At 42.9% G+C, this 24,644-nt stretch overlaps 1 protein-coding gene across 4 annotated transcripts in view; it reads left to right on the top strand.

The window, feature by feature from the left end:
- Window positions 1-8,631: 8,631 nt before the first annotated feature.
- The window catches only part of PHACTR2 (phosphatase and actin regulator 2), a 76,861-nt gene continuing 60,848 nt past the window's right edge, over window positions 8,632-24,644 (top strand). For all 4 annotated transcript variants that reach the window (XM_058801770.1, XM_058801772.1, XM_058801771.1 and 1 more), the window contains exon 1: window positions 8,632-8,865. In XM_058801770.1, the coding sequence (XP_058657753.1) occupies window positions 8,823-8,865 (43 nt within the window). In that variant the 5' untranslated portion in view covers window positions 8,632-8,822. The remainder of the gene's footprint in view (window positions 8,866-24,644) is intronic.

Below are 24,644 nucleotides of genomic sequence, written 5' to 3' on the forward strand. Positions count from 1 at the left end.
CCCTCTTCTTTTTCTTCAGCTTGGAGGGAGAATCTTTTAGATGTTTTTGAGTCATGGGAGAGTGGAAAAAATGCATTTTCCCAGTAGGATAAAAAGGATAAAAAAAAAGTCCACATTTTCACAGTAGTAGAAACATACAGGGAAGGGAAACTGAAGGCTGAAACTTGCATTTTGATCCAGATAGTTCTGTAGTAAACCAGCTTCATAGGGAAGGACTTTGATTTGCCAAAGGCAGAGATGATTCTGATTTTTGGAAGTTAATCAGGCATGGCTCCAGGTTTGAAACTTTGCTGACATTCAGGATATTGTTCAAAGTAGTGTCTTTACAGCTGGCCATTTAAAAACAAAAGAGGCAGTCCCCAGTGGACTTCTGTCCTTCAGAGCTAATTATAGTCCAGCAATACATTTGCATTCATTCTAAAATCTAATTGAATGGAGAGGAACTAGAAGAACACTGGTGCCAAACAGTTTTGAAACTTTTTCTCAATTCTCACTCAAGTCAGCAAGAGCAAATGAATACTGTTGAAATCATGGGCAGGCTGATGCAGTTCAGAAGGGCCAAAGTGCAGGACAAGGTATGTACACACGACTGGCTTGAGCAAATGAGAAACTTCATTCAGTACAGCTGCCAATTTATTTGTTGGATATCTTTTCCCCTTCACATAGGCTAGGAAGCATCAGTGCAAAACTCCGCTGTGCTATGTGTAGTTACACTGAATCAGTTAAAAAGCAGAAAAGAAAAATGGAAAGGGGAAGGGAAATGGAAAGGAAAGAGGCAGGCATCTAACCATCATGCTGATGAGTGATCCTGCACCCCTGTGCTGCTTTCTATTACTGTTTTCTCCCATTGAGGGTTCTAGTGGATACATTACTAGTAAGTCCCCTCCATGTGTTCCAGAAAATCCACAAGATCTGAACAACTTGGGGCTGATGATACTGTTGTGACCCTCAGTTTCATATTTTCTGGCTCTTTTGAAACTTTAACTATGCAGCCTGCACATTTCATTAAACCTTTTGCTTTCTATCATTCAAAACCTGCTCCAAGTGTACATACATTTGGCAAAGGCATCCAAAATGATGTGTTTATTTTGCTTCAGTGCCAAAAAGCAGTGATTCATTAAGGAGCTTGGAAACACAGAGGAAAAACCACAGCCAGCAACCACCACACGTGCCCCAAAGAGCCGAGAACTGTGTTTTTCTAAGGAAAATGGTTAGTGCAGCTGAATCAGTGTCATGGCTGCTTCTCTCTCTCAGCTGGGAAGGCTGGAGAGCACAGGAATTCTCCTGGGTAGTTTGGCTTTGTTGCAGCAGCAGCCAGAAGGCAGCCAGAGGCTGCTGTTAGGCCCAGAGGGGAGAGAGAAAAAATGCAAAATGGTGAAGGGGAGTTGGTCCTGCTGGTAGGAGCCTCTCTGTGAATGATGAATTAGGGACCTCCAGTACCATGCCACAATGAAAGGTGCAACAGGCCTTGAGAGAAGAGGTGGAGGAGGAGAGGTGGTGGTGACCTGGAGAAAGAACAGGCCTCCAGCTGCCTTTAGCTGCCCTACTTCATTTTCCCAGCTGGGGACATGCCAGCTTGTATCAGTAAAGGGGCCTGTTCATTCTGTTTATCGTAGCTACTGATACAAACTCTAGCAGCAGCTAAAGCCTGTGAAAACCTGGCAGAAACCTGACTATTGAGGAACTCTACACTCCAAAGTGCCATTGTTATGCCACTGCTTTCTTCTTCCCCAGTGGCCTGAACTAGGACAGGCAGGATGCTATTTATAATTCCTAATGTAGTCCTTTTTTGTCTTTCATCATAAATCTGGAACCCTGGACAAAATTGAAATCTGGTGACAAACACACTGTTGATTAGAAAATGTCTGATGGTTATTTTCTGCCTGGAAAGGAAATTCTGTCCTGTGCTGTCACAGCGCTGCCACACAACAGGAGGTGCTGGGATCCAGGAGCCAGAATGAGGCACAGAGGAAATGATCATGTATGAAGTACATTAATGTCAAGAGTTCTTGCAACTAACAGTCATAAACATGTAGAAGAGTTTTTGAAAATTCAAGGTGTAAAATTTAAACCAGAACGGTGGCATTTTTATGGCAATTTACATTATTAAGTATTAGGGTGTGACCTTACAGACTTTGGGTAATATGTCATGTCACCTACTGGGGGGTTCTTCATCTCTTTTTCAGGAATATCTGATTTAGGCTTAGGGACATCATGTGATCCAGGATGCCAGCTCCCCTCGATGCTTTAAACAAAGACAGAAGGTAGCTTTTTCCAGCATTAAGTGAGCACTACTTAGCCCTTAAAGAAGGCAAGAGTCTTATCCTGAAGAGCACACATTTCTTAAAACATATTAATTTTCAGTAAATTCAAATTTGAAAACTCCAACACTTGTGTCAGATGGGTCTGATTAATCTCTAATTTTTTCACCTCCATAATATTACACAAGTACTTCTCCAAAATCTGCATGACACCACTTCTACTACTTATATCAGAAGTCTTTAGGCAGCTGATAATTTTTAAAAAATAGATGTGAACATAATAGTACTCCAAACAATTGGTGAAATACTCTGAGTCTGTGAGAAAATGAAGGTTCCTGCATAGGCCAGGCTTAATGAAGTGAAGCAAGGGAACTGGCTCCAGATCATCACAAGCAAAGTAAACAAACATTAGCAACAAGTGTGGGATGGAGGTCTAAAATCTCAGAGGAATTTAAAGTTTTAGAATTTGCCCTTAAAGAACATTAGGGAAAGAAAAAACGTTTGAAAGATATTGTGGAACAGAACTGGCTGGGGATGAAGCATGTAGAAATGGAAATGTAGGAAGAAAGCACAGTGGGTGTGTAGGGCAGTTTCTGCAGCTGAGGAATATGCACAGGAGAGGAGCAGGTCTGCTCTTCACCACTCGCTAAATATTTGTGTTGGGACCATTTTCTTCCTATTTTCTGCCTTTCAACCACACACAGTACGTGAATTACTTTAAAAGTCCAGTGTAAACAATACCACAGAAACTGCAATCTGTTGTTAAAATGACAATGGAGATTTTTAAATGTACTTGCATTCTTCAAGTCTGTAAAAGTCATTCCTAGAAAAACTTGCTGAACAGCTACTTAATATGGGAAAGAACAATATCAAGTTAAAGGATACAACATAAGAAAGCCACAGATCAGATGATAAAACCACACAAGTAGATCCATAAGCACTCATTACTAACCTTTTAAGACCATATTGATGTGTTTTTATGCAAGTTTCCTCCAGGCACAGGTAAAACCCCTGAGACAGAGAGCACAAAGAGATGCCCATGGCTGAGGGCACCTAGCACACAGCCTGGGTGATAAATTATTGAAATCCTGTTGCCATGAATTGTTTACCTGCTTCTCAGTGTTCAAAACTGGCTTGCAAACCATTATGGTGAATAATTTAGAGCAGCAAACAGGTTTGCAAGTGCAGAACCAATTCGGAGATAATTTGTGAGCAGAAAGAAAACCCGTCTGCGCCAAATCACCAGGAATGGGTTTGCCCAGTTGTGCTGTTTTTCCTGCCTCTGATGACAAAGATCTAGTATGGATAAATAAGAACAGACATTGAAACAGGAGTTGAGATCATCTGAATACTAAATAAGTCTGAGCCCCTCAGATCTTCCACAGGCCTTGCTACCCACCACCCAGGGCAATCTTAATGTGAACAAACAAATCTCATCCAAAACACTTCTGCTGTATGTTGTGATCAGAATAACCCATATTTGCATATTAACTCCTCCTGTGACCTAAAGTTCTGAACCCTTAGCTTCCAAATTTAGAGACTGAACTACAGAAGCTCCTCTCAGTTCTGTATAGTTGCCTTCCATTCTACTATGTAGACAGAATGCAATAGGGATTTTTGTGGCAGGAAAACCGGTGATGATCACTCACAAAAACAACAGCCTCTTTTTTAAGGAAGATTTCAAGTTTTTTTTTTTTTTCCTTACACTTGGGCACTGAAAATGGTAGGTGACACTGGTGAAAGCACAGCATTGCTAAGCCATTAAAAGTAAAAAAAGGACATATAAAAATATTTTTAAACATTTTCAAATGAGAGAAGATTCTGGAGTTATTGAAAAGTCTCTGGTTATTACAAGGAAATGGCCTAAATGCCCAATGTGCTGCCTGTATAATCCATTAATATGGCCTTTGGCTTGGTTTTGATGGTGCCTGTTTAAGAACTGCATTCAGTTTCACAGAAAACAGAATTAGCTTTTTGCTCAACCACAGCTGATATTTCAGTCTCAAGCAAAGAGACTGTGCAGGTATCCTCCCCAAACTCTTCCCCTAATGACTGCAGGTTCTCTACAGACAGGTACAAATTCAATACCATTGTTACACACCTTACTGTGACCATGGCTAAAAAAAGGACCCAGCTTCTTGCTCGTGTTTGCCCCATGCCATGACCTTTGCTTTGTTTGTTGGATCATTCAGCTCTGCAGCCTGCCAGAGACCGGGCTGATCATCTTCCAGCAGTTCTGCAGGAGTTGTGAGTGAGTGGAACACATAAGAAATGACCTGTTTGGATCATTTCTGCTCTGGACTCAGTGCTATCCTCCTGGTTTTTCTTAATAAGCACCTGGGAACTAGTCTTTTCCTGTTACATTTGCCAGTCATGCATTACAAAACCTGGGATTAAATGTGATAGACCCTCCTCATAGCTTCTGTTATATTTAGGGCCATAAATTAATCTTGGTAACTGAGAGAATAGAAATACAATTTCCCCTTTCTAAAATGCCTCTTAACATGAGCCTATAGAACTGTAAAGACCAGGCAACAACATGCTGTAAATTGTAAGTCATCTATTGCCATCCATCATCCCAGTATAGTAAACACACTGAAATAGACCTGTCTTTGATGTTTTATTGAAGGGAAGGAGCTTACACTTTCATATGTGAGATAGATCATTGTGTGCATTATCTCACTCTGACTTTGGAAAAATTTGGAAGTTTTACATCATCTTCCACGAAGAGACCTCGTCCAGCCATTTCAACAAGTGAGACATTCTAGTTTGACAAACACCTCTGAAATTCAGGGAGAAGCTAACTTTTTTCCTTTTGGTGGGATATTTCCCTTCTTGAGGTTCAACAGAGTGCCTCTTTAAGAGTACTCTACACAGTATCAACGCAGTAACTTTGGGCAAGAAGTAACTTTGGGCAAGAAGAGAAGAGTTCTGTGTTGTAGCATGTAGCAATCAGACATTATTACTCACATTGGATCTCAAATCTACCTGGGACACAGGTTCCAGGAACCCCATTGATGCTGCTGTGTCAGAACAGTCTGGCATGACTTACTGGCACCTCTTGTACCCATCAGCTGAACTGCTGCTTCACCACCTGATGGAAAACACTCATATTTTAGCATCTTTTTGCAGAATTTCCTTCAGTACAAGACTAACCTTGGATAAAATGATCATGGAAATTTTAATCCTGAAATTCCTTCTTTAATCTTTCCCTGCCTGTTTTTGCTTTGCTTGCGATTGTGGATTTCCAGAAACCCCAGAAGACTAAAATACTGCAAAATGCTTAGAAGCTCTTTGTGTGTCTTACCCTCTTAGATGTTTAGATGCAAAGTGGAATATACAGCTTAAGATATCATAGGATCATCTACATCCTAAAAGACAAGTATACCAGATAAAAGTGTATTCTATCTACATAATTGTAATCTTAAATCTCTGCTAGAATAATTTGTTATATCCTTAAACTGTCAACTGTTCTACATGCCGGCTATCAACATGGCAAGAAACCTAATGCACAGATGAGAACACCTCTGTCATACTGCAGAATTAAAGTCCACAGACAAGCAAATATTAAATGTGTGTATTTTGTGTGGATGGTCACATGTGAATGTCAGTAGGATGCTAGAATCTTTCTGTATGGAGGCAATTACATAAATATAGCCCTGCATATGAGAAATGTAATATATCTTTCAACAGCCCAGTGTCCCTTACCATTCACAGAAAAGAAAGTTGTCACCATCAGTTAACTTAGGAAGAAAAAAACAGAAACAAACACAACAACTAAAGCAAAGGAAACTGGCAACTACTTGAGTTACATGAAGGATGTGGTAATTAAATTTCATTTATTTAGCTCACGAATTGACTTTAAGGACTTTATTACGTCACATGAAGCATTGCAGACAGATGGTATACACTTTTGCATTGTAAACTGGGCATTTACGCAGGAGGGGAACACAATTTCCTTTGATAAAATTAATGAGATTCACCAGAGGCAGACAGGAAAACTTTTATGTTCCTGTTTACAAGAGACTCCAAAGAGGTAACTCGAGTTTCTCAAAACAAACCCTTTAAAAATAACTTTTCAAGGTAAGAAAAATGAATGTGCCAAATTGCATGCAAAAAAAATCCTGAGAAATTAATGATATAAGTCATCTAATACAACAAGCCACCCTTCTGGAATCTTTTGCTTGGGTGGACAAAGGGACCATTAGGCCATGTCCCTTGCCTTTGGCTCCCACTGCACAGTTCAGTCTGGTTCTCTGCATAAGCCCCACTCAGTTGTCCTCAACACTGTGCTTTGTATGGAACCTGGATTTGGGGGTGTCAGAGTCCTTCCTTCAGTGCTTCAACATGTTGTTTCCTTGCAAGGGCACTCTTGAGTTAAAGTGCAGCATGTCTGTGTTTCCCAAGTGCATTGGCTTTTTCCACACCTTTTGTTGGAGACCGCTTTCTGCGGTTTCCATCTTATCTTGTGGATCTTTTCCAGCTCTCTCACACCACACAGCATCTTTTTAAGGGAGAGACAACAACACTGGATACGGGACAGCACTTTTTGTCTGATAAAAAGCACAACAAGGCAATGGGATTTCTACCTACCCTTTTCCACTTGCACAGCTATATGTACATAGCAATCCCTTTTCCACCAGCACTAGCTCACTAGAAGCTCGTGTTGAATTTCTCCAAGCTTCTGTATGGTGTGAATTTCAAAGGTACATTCCTTGGCCATATAGGTTGTGTGGTTTCATCCTCCAAGTCTGACTTTTTTCTCATTTTGACTCTATTAAAACTTGTTTGAAAGACCCGAGTTTGTTAAATAATCCAGATAACTCTGTGACTGCCTTGTTCTCTGTTAATATTTACTGTCTAAAACTGCTGCCAGTGGTGATTTATTTAGTCTTTTTAAAGCTGTTTGAAAAAATACTTCTCTAGATTACTGATGAAAACTCTGAAGAGCCTCCCTGCAGCTCACCAACATCTTCATTAAATGCTAGTGCTGCTTGGACAGTTGATCTGCTTTTCATTTAGCTCTTCATCTGTTTGTGCTTTATTAATTTTGTGCTGTACTCACTTTTTTTCTCTTACTAAATCAAGCACCTAGCAGAAGTCTATTACACTCAAGCCTCTGGCAATTTAATGCATAATCATATAAAATGAGGAAAAAAAAGAGCTGTTTACCAGGACCTATTTTCTATAAAAAACCATGAAGACTAGCATTAGTTGTATTCTCCATGTATTAGCTGACAATCACAGTTCTGCCTGCCACATAGGCAGCAGCAACTTCTTGTGCTCCTTTTGTGTCCTTAGTATGGGCCCCACACTAACAAACACACTTCTCCATCCTTGAAACACCACCACAGTGCCAATACAGGCAAAGATCAGCTAGCCAGAAAACACTTCAACCCCTCTAGGATTTTCCTCTGGGACTTCCAGGCCGCTAGTAAATTGCAATTTCACCATGTTTTACTAATAGATGTTCTTTAGGCGGGTCTTAGGTGTCCTCCTGTGATATATATGCATCTCCCTGCTTATTTCTAGATGCTGCATAGTAATAGCTATTAGGTGCTCAAGGTTTTGGGGGCTTTTATTTTTTATTTTATTTTTGGTAACAGTTACTTGTTTGCTTTAGCGTTAAGCTTGCATCACTGCTTGGATGATGCTTATGCTTTAAGGAAGACAAATTAATAATTTATTTTGCCTTAGAGCTATATGCACAATGTCTGTTTTCCCCCATCTTGCTCATAAGTTTATCCCATTTATTCTGTCCCTTCTGTCACGTGTTACGGCAGAGTGCTGTCTGGATACCGCTGTCTTTGGCTATCTTCTTTCTCCCAAAACTAAAAGCAGTCCTGTCTTCCATTATGTACCTACCTGAGTGTGTGGCGAGCGCCGGGCACTTTTCCAGAGCTCAGCCACAGCCAAAGGAGCCTGGTGAGGATCCCATGCCCTGCCCGGCCGCTCCTTTTCCACTCGTGGCGGCAGCGCAGCCTGGAAACTGCTCCCGATAGCGAAGCACCTCCAGCCAGGGCGATGGGATCGCTCCCTGAGGCTGTCTCAAGTTTCCCCTGTACCTTCAGAGGGGATGAGAAGGGGTGGGAATAACTCCGTGTCTGGACTAAGGCTTTGGAGCAGGGCGGGGGGAGGCAGGGACAGGGACGCCAGCGGCGCGGGAAGCCCCGCCGGTAGCGCTCCGTCCTTCCCAAACTCCGAGTGGCTAAAGGGGAAACTCCGTGTAGCTAAAGGGGGGTTTTCTGCCTTTGATATTTTTTATTTTTAATTTTTAAATATTTTTAATTTCTTTCTTAAAGACCCCCGCGACCGCGGCGCTGCTGCGGGCCGGGCGGGGCCGGGGCGGTGCCGGGGCGGAGCGGGGCGGGTTTGAGGGCCCGGGGCGCGGCGGTGTCCGGGCGGCTCGGCGGGATGACAGGCGGCAGCCGCGGGCCCGCAGCCGGAGCAGCCGCCCCCCGCCAGCCGGCGGGGAGCGCGGGCCCGGCCAGCTCCGGGATGTGCCCTCGGCAGCAGCCGCGGCGGAGGCTGCGGGCGGCGTGAGCGCCTCCCGGCCGAGCCATGGGCCAGACCTCGGTCTCCACGCTGCCCGAGCCGGCCGGCGGTGAGTACCGGGGCGGCGGGGCGGGGGCTCCCGCCGGGGGTCCCTGCCGGTGGCGGCGGGGGAGCCGCGGTGGCGGGGCGGGCGGAACGGTGCCCGCGGTCCCGGGCGGGCGGAGCGGTGCCCGTACCTTCGGAGCGCAGCGGAACGCGAGGCGCGGCCGCTCCCGGCGCTGCACTGCCCGGCTCCTCGGCGGGCCAGAGGCTCCGCCGTGCCTCGCAGCTTCCCCGGGGCTCGGGGCTCCTTCTTTTCCCGTTATTAAATAAATAAGAACGAAGGCTTCCCTTTCGTAGGGAAAGGGAAGGAGCTCTGGCACCTCGCCCAGGAGCGCGGCTAGTAACCCGCCCAGCTGGTTGCTTTTAGCTCCAGGACATTTTATGTGTAAGCAGACTGTTGAAAATAAATAAATAGCGTGTGAGTGGAACTGTTTCGGGTCCTTTTCCCCGCTACCTCCATCCCCCCACTCCCATCCTCCCAGTAAAGCAGTCCCGGCTGTTGGCAACTTTTTGAAGGTAGTTCGAGCTTCTTGGGAATGTTGTTAAGATAATCCGGTGTGTTTTAGTTACTGAAGAGTGGGTCTCTTCCCACAATAATAGGATGTAGAATCTGAATTAACTTGAGCGAGATTTGAAGTTTGCTGCGAAATTCCTGCATGCCTGTTTTTCCTCAACGCCTGTTTCCTTTAAATCCTCAAAACAAAACAAACAAACTGAAAACCAAGCAAAAAAACCCCCAACCAACAAAAATCCTGTTGGGGACTTTAATGCTGAAGACTGAACTTTATCCTTAATTTGCTTATTACTGTTAATGTGGGAATGTTTTGTCAAATGGGAGACAGTGCAACAAACTTTCTCTTTTCCTCTTTTATTTTTCCTTCATTGCTGTTCCAGAGAATAGTTTTAGTATTAGCACATAATTTTCAGACAAACTTGGTTATATTCCTAGTCACACCATCCCAGTCAAAATCTTGGATGGTTTTCTCACCTGTCAAACATTGCATGAAAGAAAAATTGGACCATTTCCAAGAAATGTTACCATCCTGTTGAAGGTTTCACCCGGCAGCTAGTGTGTTAGAATTGTTTCAAGGTAGTCATTGGAAAGCAGATGTAAGGAAACAGATGGACTGGTTAAAAATTTTTGTTAAACTTCCTGTACAAAAACAGTGACCAAACTCGAGTTCAGAAGTCTATTGTGAGAGCATTTTGCCTTGAGGGGGCCTGTACCTTGACCAAGGATAACTATGGTGCCTGTGTTTGCTTGGCTGGCTGATAATGGACAATAATTGCGCTGAATTTCTAGCTTTGCCTCAAAGAAAAAATAATCACTGTTGAATTCTTTCCTGATTGAAAAGAACATTTTCTATCAGGAGCAGTGAGAGACAGGTATCTGAAGATTAAAGTTCCAATGATGCTGCCTCAATATTGCCAAGTAAATTTTAGTTATCTTCATTTTAAGAGCATTGCAGTTTGTGATGAGACAGTGGCAGTGCCCCCGGGAGGTTTCTGGCAGAGTAATCCCACTGCACTTTTATTGCTGTTGAAATTGTTGGTAGGGTGTATCCTCAACAAGGAATGATAGGGGCAAGTGGGTTTCTGGGTGTCATGGATGGGGTGCACTCATTTGTTTTCTCTAGTCTTTTTTACTGACATGATCTGGATGCTTAATCCATTGTGAAGTTTGGGAGGCCCTATCCATGTGTAATCAGGGCAGGAGAATGACTTTCACTGGTTCCTGTTCCATGGGTTGCCCTTTAGGCAAGCAGGCCTAAAATCTTTGTTGATTTTGGTGTTCCAGGCAGCTCCAAGCCATTTAAGTCATTGACAGCTGCTAGAGATTAGAGTTGAAGGAGATATCTGTCCTGCACACGCAGGGGCTACAAATCTGTTTTAGTGCTAGGGAATCAATAGTGCATTCAGATCCCCAGTGAGCCACACAACAGCAGCTGTGAGGAGCTGCTTGCCTGTTTGCTCCCTTTTCCTCCTGCCATGCCAGCCTGCAGGGCTCAGACCCTGCCCCACGAGCCCTGCTGTGGCTCTGTGCAGGGGAGGCACCACTGATAAATCACCACGGGGCCTTCGGGTAGACTGCTCGAGTGAACATGGTTTGATGTAGCAAACTAAAGTAAAAGATTTTTCCTGAAAGTCACAGAGTGACTTAGAAGAGATAAAATAAATACATAACGCAGTGCTCAGGATGGACGTCAGCCAGTGTCCTGAAGGGCTGGGTTTTTAAGATTTGCTTTAAGTTAAAGGTTTTACTCTTGGAAATGTAAATATATGTTGAAGTATTTCAACAGATCAAGGTCCCAGTGTCACTTTCCTGATGGGTTAAGGGCAGGACTGAGGTCTAATCATAAAATTCAAAGTCCTTCTCTACTGGGCAGATGTAGACTCATACCAGATGGATTAGCATGCCTATAAAGAGAGGAAGAACTTTAGATTTTCATACTCCATTGGAACTTTCTTTAGCCATACTGCCGGGCTAGAGTTTGCCATCAGCTGCATGTGAGTGGGTGTTGAAGTGTTTTGGACAGGAGGATCTGGGCTTTAATCATCTCTCATAACTATGAGTGGTAGATGGGCAGTAAAGCAGGCCTTGGATTGCCTAGTTGGTGTCCATAAGCAGCTTTTGCTCCTTCTCCCAGATTACACCTTTCCAGCCACTTAGAAATTTTTTTAAAGCTTGTTTGTTATGTGCTTTTGGGGGTTATCAGCCATTGTGTGCAAAAGCTATGTCTTCTACTTTCTGATCTACAGCTTATCAAAGGGCAGTAGAGCTGTGCACTTTTTTCTGTTTGGGTTTTTTTTTTTTTTCTCTTTTCTCTTTTAGATTTCTTCTTTGGTAGTTCAGTACCAACCATAGCACAGAGAAACAAACAGTGGAGACATGATCAGCATATTGGGAAGGTAGCAATTCAAAGCTGAACTAGTTAGGTGGGAAAAGATTTTTGTTGTTCCTTGAGTTGCGATGCCTTTTCAAGAATGAAATTTCCAGTAAAAACAGACCTTGTTAGTGTTCCTAGGAATAGGTCAGGCAGCTCAGCCTGGAATGTGGAGCACAAGCAGAGGGTAGGACAAGTTGCAAAGGGAAGGTCCCGGGAAACTCTTGCCCCCCTGGTCAGGGTGCTCACTGGGGTCAGAGCCCTGTGCTGACCTGCTGTGCCAAGGATGAGATCTGCAGGGCTGCTACTCAGCGCTGGGGGAGTTCCTCTCCTCGCATGCGTTTTGCAGAAACAGAGCACAAACTGTCTGGCTTGCATTTCGTCCTTTTACAGACACACAGTTTTGTTTTTTTCAAGGGCATGAAAATGTACTTCAACAGCACAGGAAAACCATTTCCCACCCAGCTCCCCCCATGAGATGAAAGCAGTCCCTGGTAGGATCCTGTTGTTTGTTGACCTTGGCACTCGGTGAAATGATTCTCATAGGTCAGCAGTGAACATGTTTCTCAGACTGCTGCTTTTCATCTCTCTTGGCTTTATGGGATTTCCTGTTCATGGACGAGGAAACAGCAACTTCACCTGTGTCTGTGCAGAGGAACTGTAATTGTGTAAACTGGGTGAGCTTGTCATAATCCTGAAATGAAATGGAAAATTAATATTTGCTTCAGCACTTCTAGGTGCTGCTAAAGAAACTAATTGGTTATCCATAGAGAAATTCCAAGACTTGTCTAGTGGAAGTTGTTACTCCAGTGGTGCTCTGCATTAGTAGCTGCTTGTGAGCCTTACTGAGGGCACGGTTGTGGAGCCAGCGCTCCTGTTCCTGAGGAGCTGGACATGGAGATGCTCAGCCAGAGACATAAATTCTCATCCTGACTCAGTCCACTATGACTCTGAATGTGCAGAAAAGCCCTTAGAGTAATAATTCTTAAAGGGTTTAAAAAGGAAATTGTTTTTTCTCCTCTGGCTGTTTTTCCTTTCTAAAGTGGAAGAACTTTGAAACTCCTTGCACTTTACAGGAAGGCATTTCAAAGCACTTACAGGTGAAGTGAGCTACTCCCAGCACACCTGTCAGCTGGTCATTTCAGGATTTGCTGCACTTGAAAGAGTGGAAAGCAGAGCTATTGAGATGAAATGGTAAGTTTCATTTGATGTGAAGCCCTAAATGACTTGTCCACAGCCACAAAGGATGTTCTTAGCAAAGAGCCTCATATTCCTTATTTTTTTCCCTGAGATTTAAATTGCTTTGGGACTTCGAGGCTGAACTCTCGTAAGACTACTTTGGGAATCCTATTCATTTCTCCCTGTTTTTTAATGCTTTTGTAAGTTATGCAAGAGTTTTAAGTACAATGTAAAGGTGTACTGTTTTCATTTGGTGCTAAATTTCTATCCAAAGCTATTCAGCTATTTTTGGGAAACACTTCACCCTGCCAGTGTTGTCAGATGGGACTACAGTTGGGACAGCTTCAGAATTTGGGTTAATTAAGTATGTAATCTGCCTTAGACTTCAGGCTGATTGAGTGGATATTTTGGATGCCTGGTCAAAGGTACAAAAAGGCCAGGTTTTTGGACAGAATGGGTAGCCATGAAGTTGCCTGCTACTAACGAGAACTGCAAGAGCTCTTTTTAAAAGTTGATGCTTGTGTTTATTGAGCCGAAATATGAAAAGCAATGACAACTGCTGAAAGCGTGGGTCTCATCATGCTCCCAACACCATGATTCTGATTTGAGCTCTTGGTGAGGGTCTAAATGTAAGCGTGTGGAATGGATCACTATTTATAGAGAAAAAGTTGTGCACCCTTTGAGTGCAGCATGTGTATGGAATACAGAGTGCCCGTGCTGCCGCTCGCGCTGTGATCCGCCGGAGCAGGCGGAGCCCCCGCGGCCCCTCAGCTGCAGCAATCCCCCTCTGCAGAGGAGGCCGCAACCTGAGCCTGCACCCTGGGGCACGGCCAGAACACGGGTCTCATAGGGACACAGGGCACCAGCCACGCCATGGGGACCACGTGTGTGTGAAAGCAAAGGTGTAGTGCTCAACAGGTTGGCGTCTCACCTCCTCTCCCTCTGAGGCTGCCTCAGGCATGACCAGAATGTCTCCTCGTTTGGCTGCCATGGTACGTGACCTTTCACGTCAGGCATGCTGGCTGACATATCTTCATGTGCTGATGTTTGGTAGCCACTAATCACCTGTTCACAGCGTTAATCATCAGCTTCCTCCTCTGCCATGAGGAGAGCAGGGGCTCTCGGGCAGGGCAGAGCCTTTGCTGGCTGCCTGTGTTTGTGTGGGGGTTGTCTTCTCAGATGACCACCCCGACACTTCCCCCAGATGAAAAGATCTTGTTTCCTGCTGAGCCCCCTGTGCTAAGCCCCGCTGACAACTGATCCCATGCCGCTGGATCCCAGCCACTCCTTGGATCAGTTGTCCTTCCTTCCTAGATCCTCCTCCTTGGCTTTCTTACTCCTGAGGAATTTCTCCTGAGTCATATGGCCTCATCCTTAGCTGGTGTTTTCTGTTACAGATTTCAAAATGCTTTCCAGTCCTTTTTATTTAATTCCTTAGTTTAAATTAAAGGACACAGTCCTTTAAATGTATCCTTTAAAGAGGGGACAGTCTCAGGCTACGTCAGGGAAGGTATAGGTTGGATATTAGGAAGAAATTTTTCACCAAAAGAATGATAAAGTACTGGAATGATCTTCCCAGGGAGGTGATAGAATCACCATCTCTGGATGTGTTTAAAAAGAGACTGGACATGGCACTTGGTGCTATAGTCTAGTTGAGGTGTTAGGGCATAGGTTGGACTCAATGATCTTAGAGGTCTCTTCCAACCTCATTATTCTGTGATTCTGTGAATTATCAGAAGTAAGCAGGATAGCACCTAAGGTAGCCAGGATGAAACCAAAGAGCTTTCAAATCCTCATCAGTGTTTGCATCATATCAAATAGTCCAGCCTATTAAAAATAGAAAGGACTTACACATTTATATCTTTGTATGTTTTTTCCTTAAAGTTGTCCTTTATTCATTTTGGACACTGATGCTTTTTGAAGTTTAAAAAATGTAACAATGCAGAAAAATACTTCTGAATTGATGCTGGTATTAATTTGTTTTTCACTGAATTAATTGTTTTAAAACACAATGCTGAGTGCTCTTAGTGCCTTGGGTCAATCACTGATGGATTTTTAAAAATACTTCAGCAAGCAGCCTCCTCCCAGAACTTATTTCTACCTATTGTATTTAAATTGTAACAGTGGCTAGAAGTTTTTTTCTGATATGCAGAAATACTCCAGTTAGCTGCCATTAAGTCCCATGTGGAGAAGTAATTTCTGAGCTGTCCATGTGTTGTCTTCTCTAGCTGGCACAAGGCAGGTTCCTCATCCTGTTCTTTTTCTGATATGTAAGGATTGACTTTTGAGTCAGGCCAGTGCTAGGCTTAGGAAAATAGAAAGCAGGTAGTTAGCTGGTGATGACAAAATCACTCTAATAACAGGCAGTGGTAGCTCTGGTCTGTTTTGCCCCCAGCAGATCCCAGAGAGTGAGGCTGGTTGCTGGTGCCCCTTCTGAGCCAGGAGAAACTGTGACTATGAGCCATGGGCGGGGAAAGAAGCCAGATAACAAGGAGTGCTTTTTGTTAGTTTTTCATGTCCCAAAGCCAAATCAAAGAGTGACACTGGAGTAATTTGTATCCCCCCCTGTACATGAACTCTACAAGCCCTGCACTGTCAAGTGTATTTTTGGGTAAGTATAAAATTACGGTGAGGTCTGGAGCATGCCATTTCCTGTAGTGTCTTATGAAATGGTTCAGTAGGAACTAGGTAGGAAGATCACCATGGACATCCAGGTGATGCAGGGTATGAAGATGGACTGTTTTTTCTTCTCACTCTGTTTGACCAGAATCACATGGGTAACAGGGATGAGATGTCCTCTCTTCTGGGTTTGGAGTTTTTTTCTGAGTTTAAATATTACAATATGTGAATCAATTTAACCTTGCCTCTTTGTAGTCCACATAGTGGTTTGGGCTAGCAATCAGCAGGGACCTTGAAATCACCTCTGTTAATCTTATGAAAGCTCATTATTGGGAAATTTGATTTAAGACTTTAGTTTCTTGCAAGGCATGATACAAGGTCACTGCAAAGGAACATGAATTTCTTCTGTCCCTGACTTGGTTTATGGACACTTGGAAATAAAGTCTCTGTCCAGAAGGCAAGTTTAATTTACCTTTTTGTTCTATTTCTGCTTTGTACAACTGTGATAATCAGTGTAAGTGGGAAAAAGCTAGGGAGAAATGAGGATCTATGGCTGCTCCATCATTCTGTGGAAATACAGGGTATGCTGTCAGGTTGCATGTCAGTAGAATGAGAATGACAGATCATCAGAGGGTTAATACCAAATCTGTGTCAATGATAGCTTTGTGAAAATGAAGTTTCATATGAAAAGATAAGGGCTGTCTTGCCTTTTCCTTCTCTGATTTCTGCATTGATTTAATATGTATTAGAATGATGTTTTGCCTAGCAGAGTTAGGCTGTGATGCAGCTGTCCTAACATTTGAAACTGTATGAGCAAAGCCGGTTCTATCCCAAAGATCAGCCTCCATTCCTCACCCCTGAGAATGTCCTTTTTTTTATTAGTGTTTTAAGATGTCTTCACTCTGACCATCTGCCCAAACTGTTAGCAAATCCTCATCAGGTAGATGCATCATAGTCATTTCAGTGTTATTTAATCCTTTTTGTATTTTCTGAATCTGAATGTTTTAATGTGTTGTCCAGTAAAAGCCCAAGAATGGTGCAGAGGCCTTGGATGCTGGTTGGGCTTTAGAGCCTGGGCTACTGCATGATCTATGCAAACAGATCATGTAGTTTATGATCTAATTTGCAAAAAATACAGAAAATCTCTACTATTATTGATTTTAGCCAACTTAGTGATTTGCACAGTTAGAATAACTGTGATATATGATGAAACTTGGTGTTTTCATTGCTATTGTAATTTACACTTTCACCTTAAAACATTGCTGACAAGACTCAGAGACACACAGGGACTCTTTTTCAAGCCTAAGAGCTTTTCTTTATTCCTGGAAGCTTCAGCTCAGAAAGTGAACTCTTGACTGGGGATTTGTCACTGCTGGTTCTATTTCTGAGGCTTGCAACACTGTTGATGCATGCTTAAATGCTTGTTGTTGTTTCACTTGACCCTTTCTGCTGAGGAGGAAGACAGGGCTGGCTCTTTGTGCCCTCTGCCTGCATGGCTGTAGAGCAAGGCAACAGAAGGAAAGCAATTTGGATTCCAATTTCTCTTTGGTAGTCAGATCATCTAAATAAAATAACATTTGTTATGAGTGAAGTTTGGTTTGAATGCCCAGGAAAACTCAGCCTGACAGGGAAGAGGATGGTGTGTTGAAGAAGCAAACTACCTCAATGGGAGCCTGGAAGCCAGGATGTGCAAGGTTCCCTGCCTGTGGCAGAGGGGTTTGGACTATATAATCTCTCAGGTCCCTTCCAGCCCCAAACATTCTTTTGATTCCAAGAGCCAGGCTTTGCATTCAGCTCAGCCTACTGCAGTCGGGTGCAGCAGTGATCTTCCCTCTCAAACCAAGGGCTGCGAAGCCAGCACGATGTGCCAGTGTCCATGTCTGCCTCCTCAGCCAGCTGCAGCCTCTGCTGGTGTACCCCAGTGTAAATACTGTTGGGAGGATGTCTGGAGCAACAGGAGCTCCTGGAAGAGCCCCAGCTGCAGTTCCTGCAGGGAGTGAGATGCCCAGGATACATGTTCCTAGGCAGTGTTTGCCCCTGAGCCCGTGGAAAGCCTCAGTGTGGCTTGTACATCTTTCACCTCTACTGTTGGGCACCAAACAAGTGAATTTCTCTCAGTAGCAGCATCCTGAGTTAAAAACATGGTGGGAACTGGGCAGTAGGAGAGGATCCAGTTTGTGACTCCTCCCCCAATTGCTCGCCTTGCTTATAAACCCCAGAGATCAACTCACCTGAAGCATTTATGTCATAACAAGTAACATAAAGTCACCCAGGCTGAAAGCCAATCTCTGTGGGCTTCTTTTCCCTCCCTTTTTCCCCCCAAGATCCTGGATGAATCAGCAAAGAAATGACACTTCCATTGCATGCTTATGGAAGAGATTTAGTGGGATACAATCAAGTAATTTGAGTCACATTACAACCTAAAGTCCCCCTAAGCTGCTGGGAAATGATTCTTAGATGTTATCTGTCTTTATGAGAAGAAAAAAACCCAAACAGTTCATTGCCAAGAAATTAGATGTATTTAAATTATGCATTTATAATGTGTTATAATTTATTTCATTGTTAATAATTCAGAACCGGCTGTACATTTCCTACCCTGTAAATTCATTCAATGTGTCTGAAGATTACTGGTTTGTTTCTTGGAGTTTTATAGATTTATTGCATTTCTGAGGGGAAGGAAATGTTGGTTTTGGCACAGATGCTAAGAATATTCTTGTTCTGAAAATGTGAAGCAGTGTTCTAGTGCACTGCAAATCTGGCCTCCTTTTTGTTGATACAGAGAAGGGTGTAGTGGTTTTCCTGCCTTACATGTTTCACCACCATGCACAACTCTCCTATTCTCATGAATTTTTGAAGTGATTGATTAAAAAAGGAGAATATTAATTAGAGCTAAAAATCCATACAAGGCTTAAAACAGTTGCAGTAATTGCAGAGTAGTTCCTGTGCTTAAATTCCTGACGGAAAGTTTTGGAAGGCTGATCTGACTCTTATAAGAGTACACTAGATTTGATTTCTTTGAAAAACAATGTTGTTGTTTATTCCTGCTTGAATAGTGCTGCTTTTGACACACAGAAGTAGTGTATGGAAGAAATAAGTGAGATGTAGAAGAGGCTGTGTCTGTGCAAGGGAATGAACAGTTAAGTAGACAACTAAGACTGGGGATAAAGCCAGTTTCTGGAGAGCTGGACAAAGACCAAGCAGAAATAGTATATACTTTAGCTGGAGGAGAAAGTAATAAGAGAGTAGCAAAACACGAGCCAGCAAGAAAAAGAAAGAGATATTAACTACAAAGCATTGCAGAAATTACCTGACTGTCACTCTGCTTTAAAATCTTTTTGTTGGGCAGAATTGTCATGTAACTGTGTCATGTTACAGAGAAAACATGATTCTGAAAAGAGGAAGAAAGTTTGTGTTGGAAAAGCCTAGGGGAATTCTCAGAAACCTGAAACTGAAAAAAAAAAATCTTGGACACTTACAGCAACACCTCTCTCTTAACTCCCCCTGCACTTCTCCTCCAGCTGATTTAATTTTCCCGTTGCTACTGGAGGCAAGGGGATAGAAAAGGAGGCAAACATGTTTTAGCCAGATCCAGCAAGATGAACAGGGTGTTTTTGAAACGCTTAATGCACCTGGAAAGTGTAGCTTAGTTTGAAGTGCATAGCAAAAAATGTGTTGAAGGAAAAAAAGCATTTAATGTCACAATTGGATATCAAGGATGACGTATTTTTAAAGAGAAAAAGAGGAAGAAGAATGTACCTTTCTAGCTGAGACCCATGAATGATGAAAACCCTTGAGAATACAAGTTCAGGCCACTAGAAAGTATACAAAAGCATTATTTTCAATACATTTTAAACCATTAACTAAAGGTAGAGACTATGCAGGTTTCTCTAGTTAGTAGGAGAAGCTGGACACAACATTTGATGTGTGTCATTGCACACTGTCTCTGTTGCACAGACCAGTTTTCACTTTGGCAATGGCTGCAGCTCAGCCCTGTTAAGGTACAAGCCTTTCCCGGCTGCCTCAGTGCAAAATCAGCAAGATCTGATAGCATGTGAGAATAAAGGCCACAGAAAATCACCCTGGCATCATCTGGAAGGGTTCATGTCACCCAGCTCTGAAATCTTCCATGAGTATTAATCAGTCCTGAAGATGGGTTTTGTGTGATAATTAAATGTTGTTTCCCCCTCCTCCCCACTTAGCTGCAGATGGATGATGTCAGACCTGACAGTCACAGACCATGGATGTAAGTGATTCAACAAATGGTTGAAGTCATGCCATGGATCTTGGTGGTTTTACCTTTCCACCAGCTGTCCTTAGGGATCTGCTCGTAGAGAAAACATGTCTCTCTCTTTCTGTAGCTCATCCTACATTGCACTCAGGGTTTCCTCAACCACAGAAGAGAAACACTGCAGGAGACACCAGCAGAAGGTGAGATGAACAAAACACCATTGCTATATGAAATCCTTTGTTAGGTGAGTTCACTGTGATGAAGGAATCAGCTGAAGACAGCTAGTGAATTATCCCACTGCTGTGGTTAATTCTTTATTCAGCTTTTGCAGGGGAGCACGCTCCTCAGCCCCTGCCTGCCTGTGGTTTAGCAGATAACATCATTACACCCTGACAGTCCCTGGGTGGGAATGCTACTGGTTAGCATATTTGGCAACCTGGTTTTTCCCCCGAGGGCCTGTATATATCAGCAGGGCAGAAGTGAGACCAGTGCCCTCACGTCAGCAGGGAGGTGTCTGGTGGCACAGACGAGTTTTTCTTAACCCCCTCAGAATTGATACATCCTCTGTCTATACAGGCCCAGAGGTTTCTTGCTTTCAGTTTAGATTTTTTCTTGTTTGTGCAGAAAATTCCACATAAGACTGAGTGAAGAGTAAAGGAAGAACAGATGCTGCTAATTAAATTAACCATTTCCTAAAAACAAATAGCAGGCACTTCAGTCGCATTAAAAAAAATATCAGCGTGAAGCCCATTCTTTCTGGTTTAAGTGATTACTTACATGGCAGATGCCAATTCAGGGAAAACTTGCAAATGTAGAGGTTTATTTTTTCTTACTGTGTGTATTTCCTTATAATTCAGTCTTTGCACCTACCATGTTTGGTGCCTTTTTTTTTAAATTTTTTAATGTATGGAGTGGTTGCAAAAGTTTTGAGACAAAAAATGTCCTTCTTGTGGGGTAAGAAAAGCAAGGACTGTGTTTGAGGTGAGAGAGAAGGGAGGGAAACTGGGATGATGCTGAGGTGGTGCAAGAGATGACACTTCAAGGAGATGGGTAGTGAAGTAGGAAGTCTTTTATGAGGGCTTCCAGTAGCCCTCTTTAGTCTGGCAGCAATTAGATGAGAAAGACAACCATTAGGTTATTTCAATGATATTGTTGGTACCATATTGATGGCTCTTCTTCTGACACATTGGCAGGAACATTTTTCTTCTAACCCAGGAATTATGAGTGAAGTCTCACTGAGTGGTGCACAGGTGTGGAGTCACATATACTCACTGAAGTTCTTAGCATCAGACTAAAAATATAACATCAGGATTGATGTTATATTTTGCTGTTAATGTCCATAGCACAGTTTTCAAGAGAACTGACAATTTTTCAAAATATTTGTCGTTTCCGTGAAAATAGAGAAGCCGGAGGTCTGGTGCTAGCAATTGTTTGTGGCTGTAGGAAGGGAACATGAGAGAACGTGAGAGATAGAGCAGTGCTCCCCAGAGCTCCCCAGTAGTAGAATAAGGCAGATTTAGGACATGTGGTAGGTTAGGAGTCCTTTTAATAGCAGGGATTTGCTCTGGGCCTCCCCAGTTCTGAGTAGGTGCCGCAAGAAGTAAATTGGATCCTTCAATTTTGTGGATCTAGCTCTGCATTTCCTTCACTGTGTCTGTATTTGCCTGGAAAAAGAGCACCTTGCATTAAACTGCATGTCAGTGAAATTAGTAATGAGAACTTTTCCTTGCACAAAAACCTACATGTTTTTTAGTTATAGTACTTGCAGTATTTTCACCAATTACTCAGCTCTTCCTACCAGCAGAGTTTTGTACTTATAAAAACAACATCCAGATGCAGCCCGGACAAGTACTATGACTTCATATAAAATTGAGATTACATTCAACAGCTTGACCAAAGCACATCAAGGGCAGTATTCTAGCACATTTAGCCCTGGCTTTACACTCTGGCTTGTTTTAGTTGTGAAATTGGTGGCTTTATTAAAATATTATATAAAGATACACAGTCAAAGGTCCTTTCTAAAAGCCAGCATGCAGGGCCATGGATTCCAGAGTATTTAGAAAAGAGGCACTTCCCTCTGTATGACTAACAAGAGTCACTTCAAATTTTGTGTTTGTGCTTTTCTGTGCTCAGTTGCCTCCCTGGGGAGCAGGTGCTGAGCCTGGAGTGCTGCCCCTGCTGGGCAAGGGAACTGTGCATCCCTGTGAGCGCCACACTCCAGCCAGGGGGCATTCCCAGCCTGTATGCTGCCCCTTTTATTGCATAAAAGTGTGCAGTATTTGTAGCACATGAGCAAATTGGGCAAATACAGTGTTTTGTCTTGCTGTGAGTGTGAAGAAAATGTGTGTGCTGTAGTAATCTTTCTAATTTTTTTTCTTGTCATTAATTTCTTTTTCCTCCTTAACTTTTCTCAAAGCTAAACTTCCCACAAAATTCAATTATTCTCTAAAAGTCTGTGTTGGCATGAAAGATAATTAAAAGTCCACTCAAACCTTTGATTCCCATGTGGTCTAGAAGACAGAAGTTTAAAGTTAGCAGAGAGGCTGACTGAAGTGGGAAGGCAATGTTGGTGATGGAGCTGTTTGGATTGGAAGCTTTGAGGACACATCTGAAGGTTTTTCATCCTCCTCAGAGCAGGTTTTACCTGAAAGAGGATCATGTTTTCCCTGGTATCTTGACACAATCCATGGACCTTGCCTTTAGCTGGCTGTTCCAGCATTGCTGAGCTGATTTGGCGAGGGCTGATTTACATCCAGCACCAGCTGGATGCTTGGCCAGGCTGCTCCTCCTGTGCTGACATCTGGCCAAAAACTAAAGGCAGCCTTTGAAATGCAAGGCTGTGTGCAGCCCTGTTGTATGGGCCATGTACGTGTTCACAAACATGAAACTAAATTCTTCTGGTTTAAGTGAAACTTAAATATACTTTATTTATTTATGCACTGAATACTTATGGAACTGATTCTCAGTTACCACTATTCACAAATGCATGAAATGTCATAAAGTTTGTCAAAAAGCTTCTGAGTGGGACACTTCTTGCATTTCTGTGTTTTCCAGTTTAGCATGTTATTCATGATCCTATACAGGAATTTTAAAAAAATAGAAAAAAAGAGCCAGTTAACACTTGATTTAATTTAATTTCATTCCTTCTACAACAAGAAAATATTCAGTGACGGTCAGTGGTGCTTCTCTAGCACTTTTCTTCAACCTGATTGTGCTGCTGTGCTTACCTATGTTCCTTGTATTCTTCATTTGTATTGAGATACAGAAAATTTCCTACTAGATACAGAAATCTTATGGTTTGCTTATCGTGGCTTATGTATGTTTCATCACAATTCCAGGTTTTTCTCTGATCTACCATAGCTCTTGTGAGCACAGCATGTGAAAGAAACGCTTGCCCACAGCAAGGAGTTGCATGGTGTAATGCACCAGTCACTTTTTGGGTCTCTCCTGGTGTTAAAATTACCACTCTCTCCCAAAGTTCAGCATCCAGCTAGGGTGAAAAGTGAGTACAGGTTCTAAAAATGTTGAATATGTGTGTGAATGTGTGCCAAGTACTTGAATGTTAGCAAGAGTGGGAGGGAGGTTTAAGGGAAATTGTAAACCTTTTTCAAGGCAAGCAAAATGACTGAACTCTTTATCATTTCTTTTCATTTCCAAAATGTCACAGCTTCTTGCTAAGCTCAATAGAGTTGCCATCATTTATTTGTAAGCTACTTGAAGGTGCTCTTTTAAAGAATAGTTATTAACCTTTCTATTTCAAAACCTGTTCTTATACAAAGCATTTTTCACTGGAGATGGAATTACAAGGCACTTTTTTTCAGTATGGCATAGAATTTTTCACGAGTTATTTCCTGAGGGAGGTAAATTTCCAGGGATTGCAGGAAGGCCCTCTGCTCCTTCAGTTGAGGCTGGAGCTCAACAGGTTCCAAATCACACAGTGCAAGTAACACTGGGGAGTGGCTGTGAAGACATTGTGCCTTGCAGAGGGGCTCAGGGACTGGATTTGACTCCTGCTTGCCATTCCAGTGTTCCCTCTGTGCTCCCTGGGCATGGGGAATAGATCATCCATCACCTGTGGGATCTCTGCTTTCTTTTCCCTCCTTGGATCCCCACAGTGATGTTATTTTGGGTCTGGGAAGAGCAGAAACCCAAGCAAGCCCTGCCTGCCAGGATGGGCTGCTCACCTCTGGGCAATGCCTTAGAGAGAGACCCTGTGGAAGTGGAAGTACCACCGGTGGAAACAGTGATTGCTCCTTCCTTTGTGGGACACTTTGGCCATGTGTTGATTCATTGTTAACCAAGCTGATAATTAGCTCTTTCTCTTCCTTGCTGGGTGCATCAGTTGCTGGGTGAGTTGCAGAAAGCCCAGGATGAGAAACAGTAGGGTCAGGCAGAAACTGCAAGCAGGAATTTCTGAAGTATTCCTGTGGGCTTTCCTAAGAAACAGCTTGCTTTCCCAGGGACCGATGGAAACAGGCGAGCACTCTGGCACACGCTGTTCCCTCTCTAGGAAAACATTTGGTAGTAGTTTAAAAAATAAAGCTTTATAGAGCTCAAATAATGCCAAAGATGCATTTGGTGAAGACTGATGCTGTACATACTTTATTTGCAAGGATTTGGAATTTCCAGTGCTGCTTGGAGTTGCTGGCAATAGGTCCAGGGCTTGCCAGTCATATTCGGGTTTTTTTGCACGACCTCTTCTGTTTTAATCAAGTTCTTATTATGACACTCTTAAGCACATGGGTAAATAATAAAGCTTTTGTGCTCAATTCATCTGTATCAACAAGGTCATGGCACTCGTAATCATAAAACTAAAGAAACTTGATAATTGTGAGAACAGCTTCTGTTTCATTTGGGTTTTTAAGTAATTCATGT

Source organism: Ammospiza caudacuta, chromosome 3 (assembly GCF_027887145.1).
Source record: "Ammospiza caudacuta isolate bAmmCau1 chromosome 3, bAmmCau1.pri, whole genome shotgun sequence".
NCBI lineage: Eukaryota > Metazoa > Chordata > Aves > Passeriformes > Passerellidae > Ammospiza > Ammospiza caudacuta.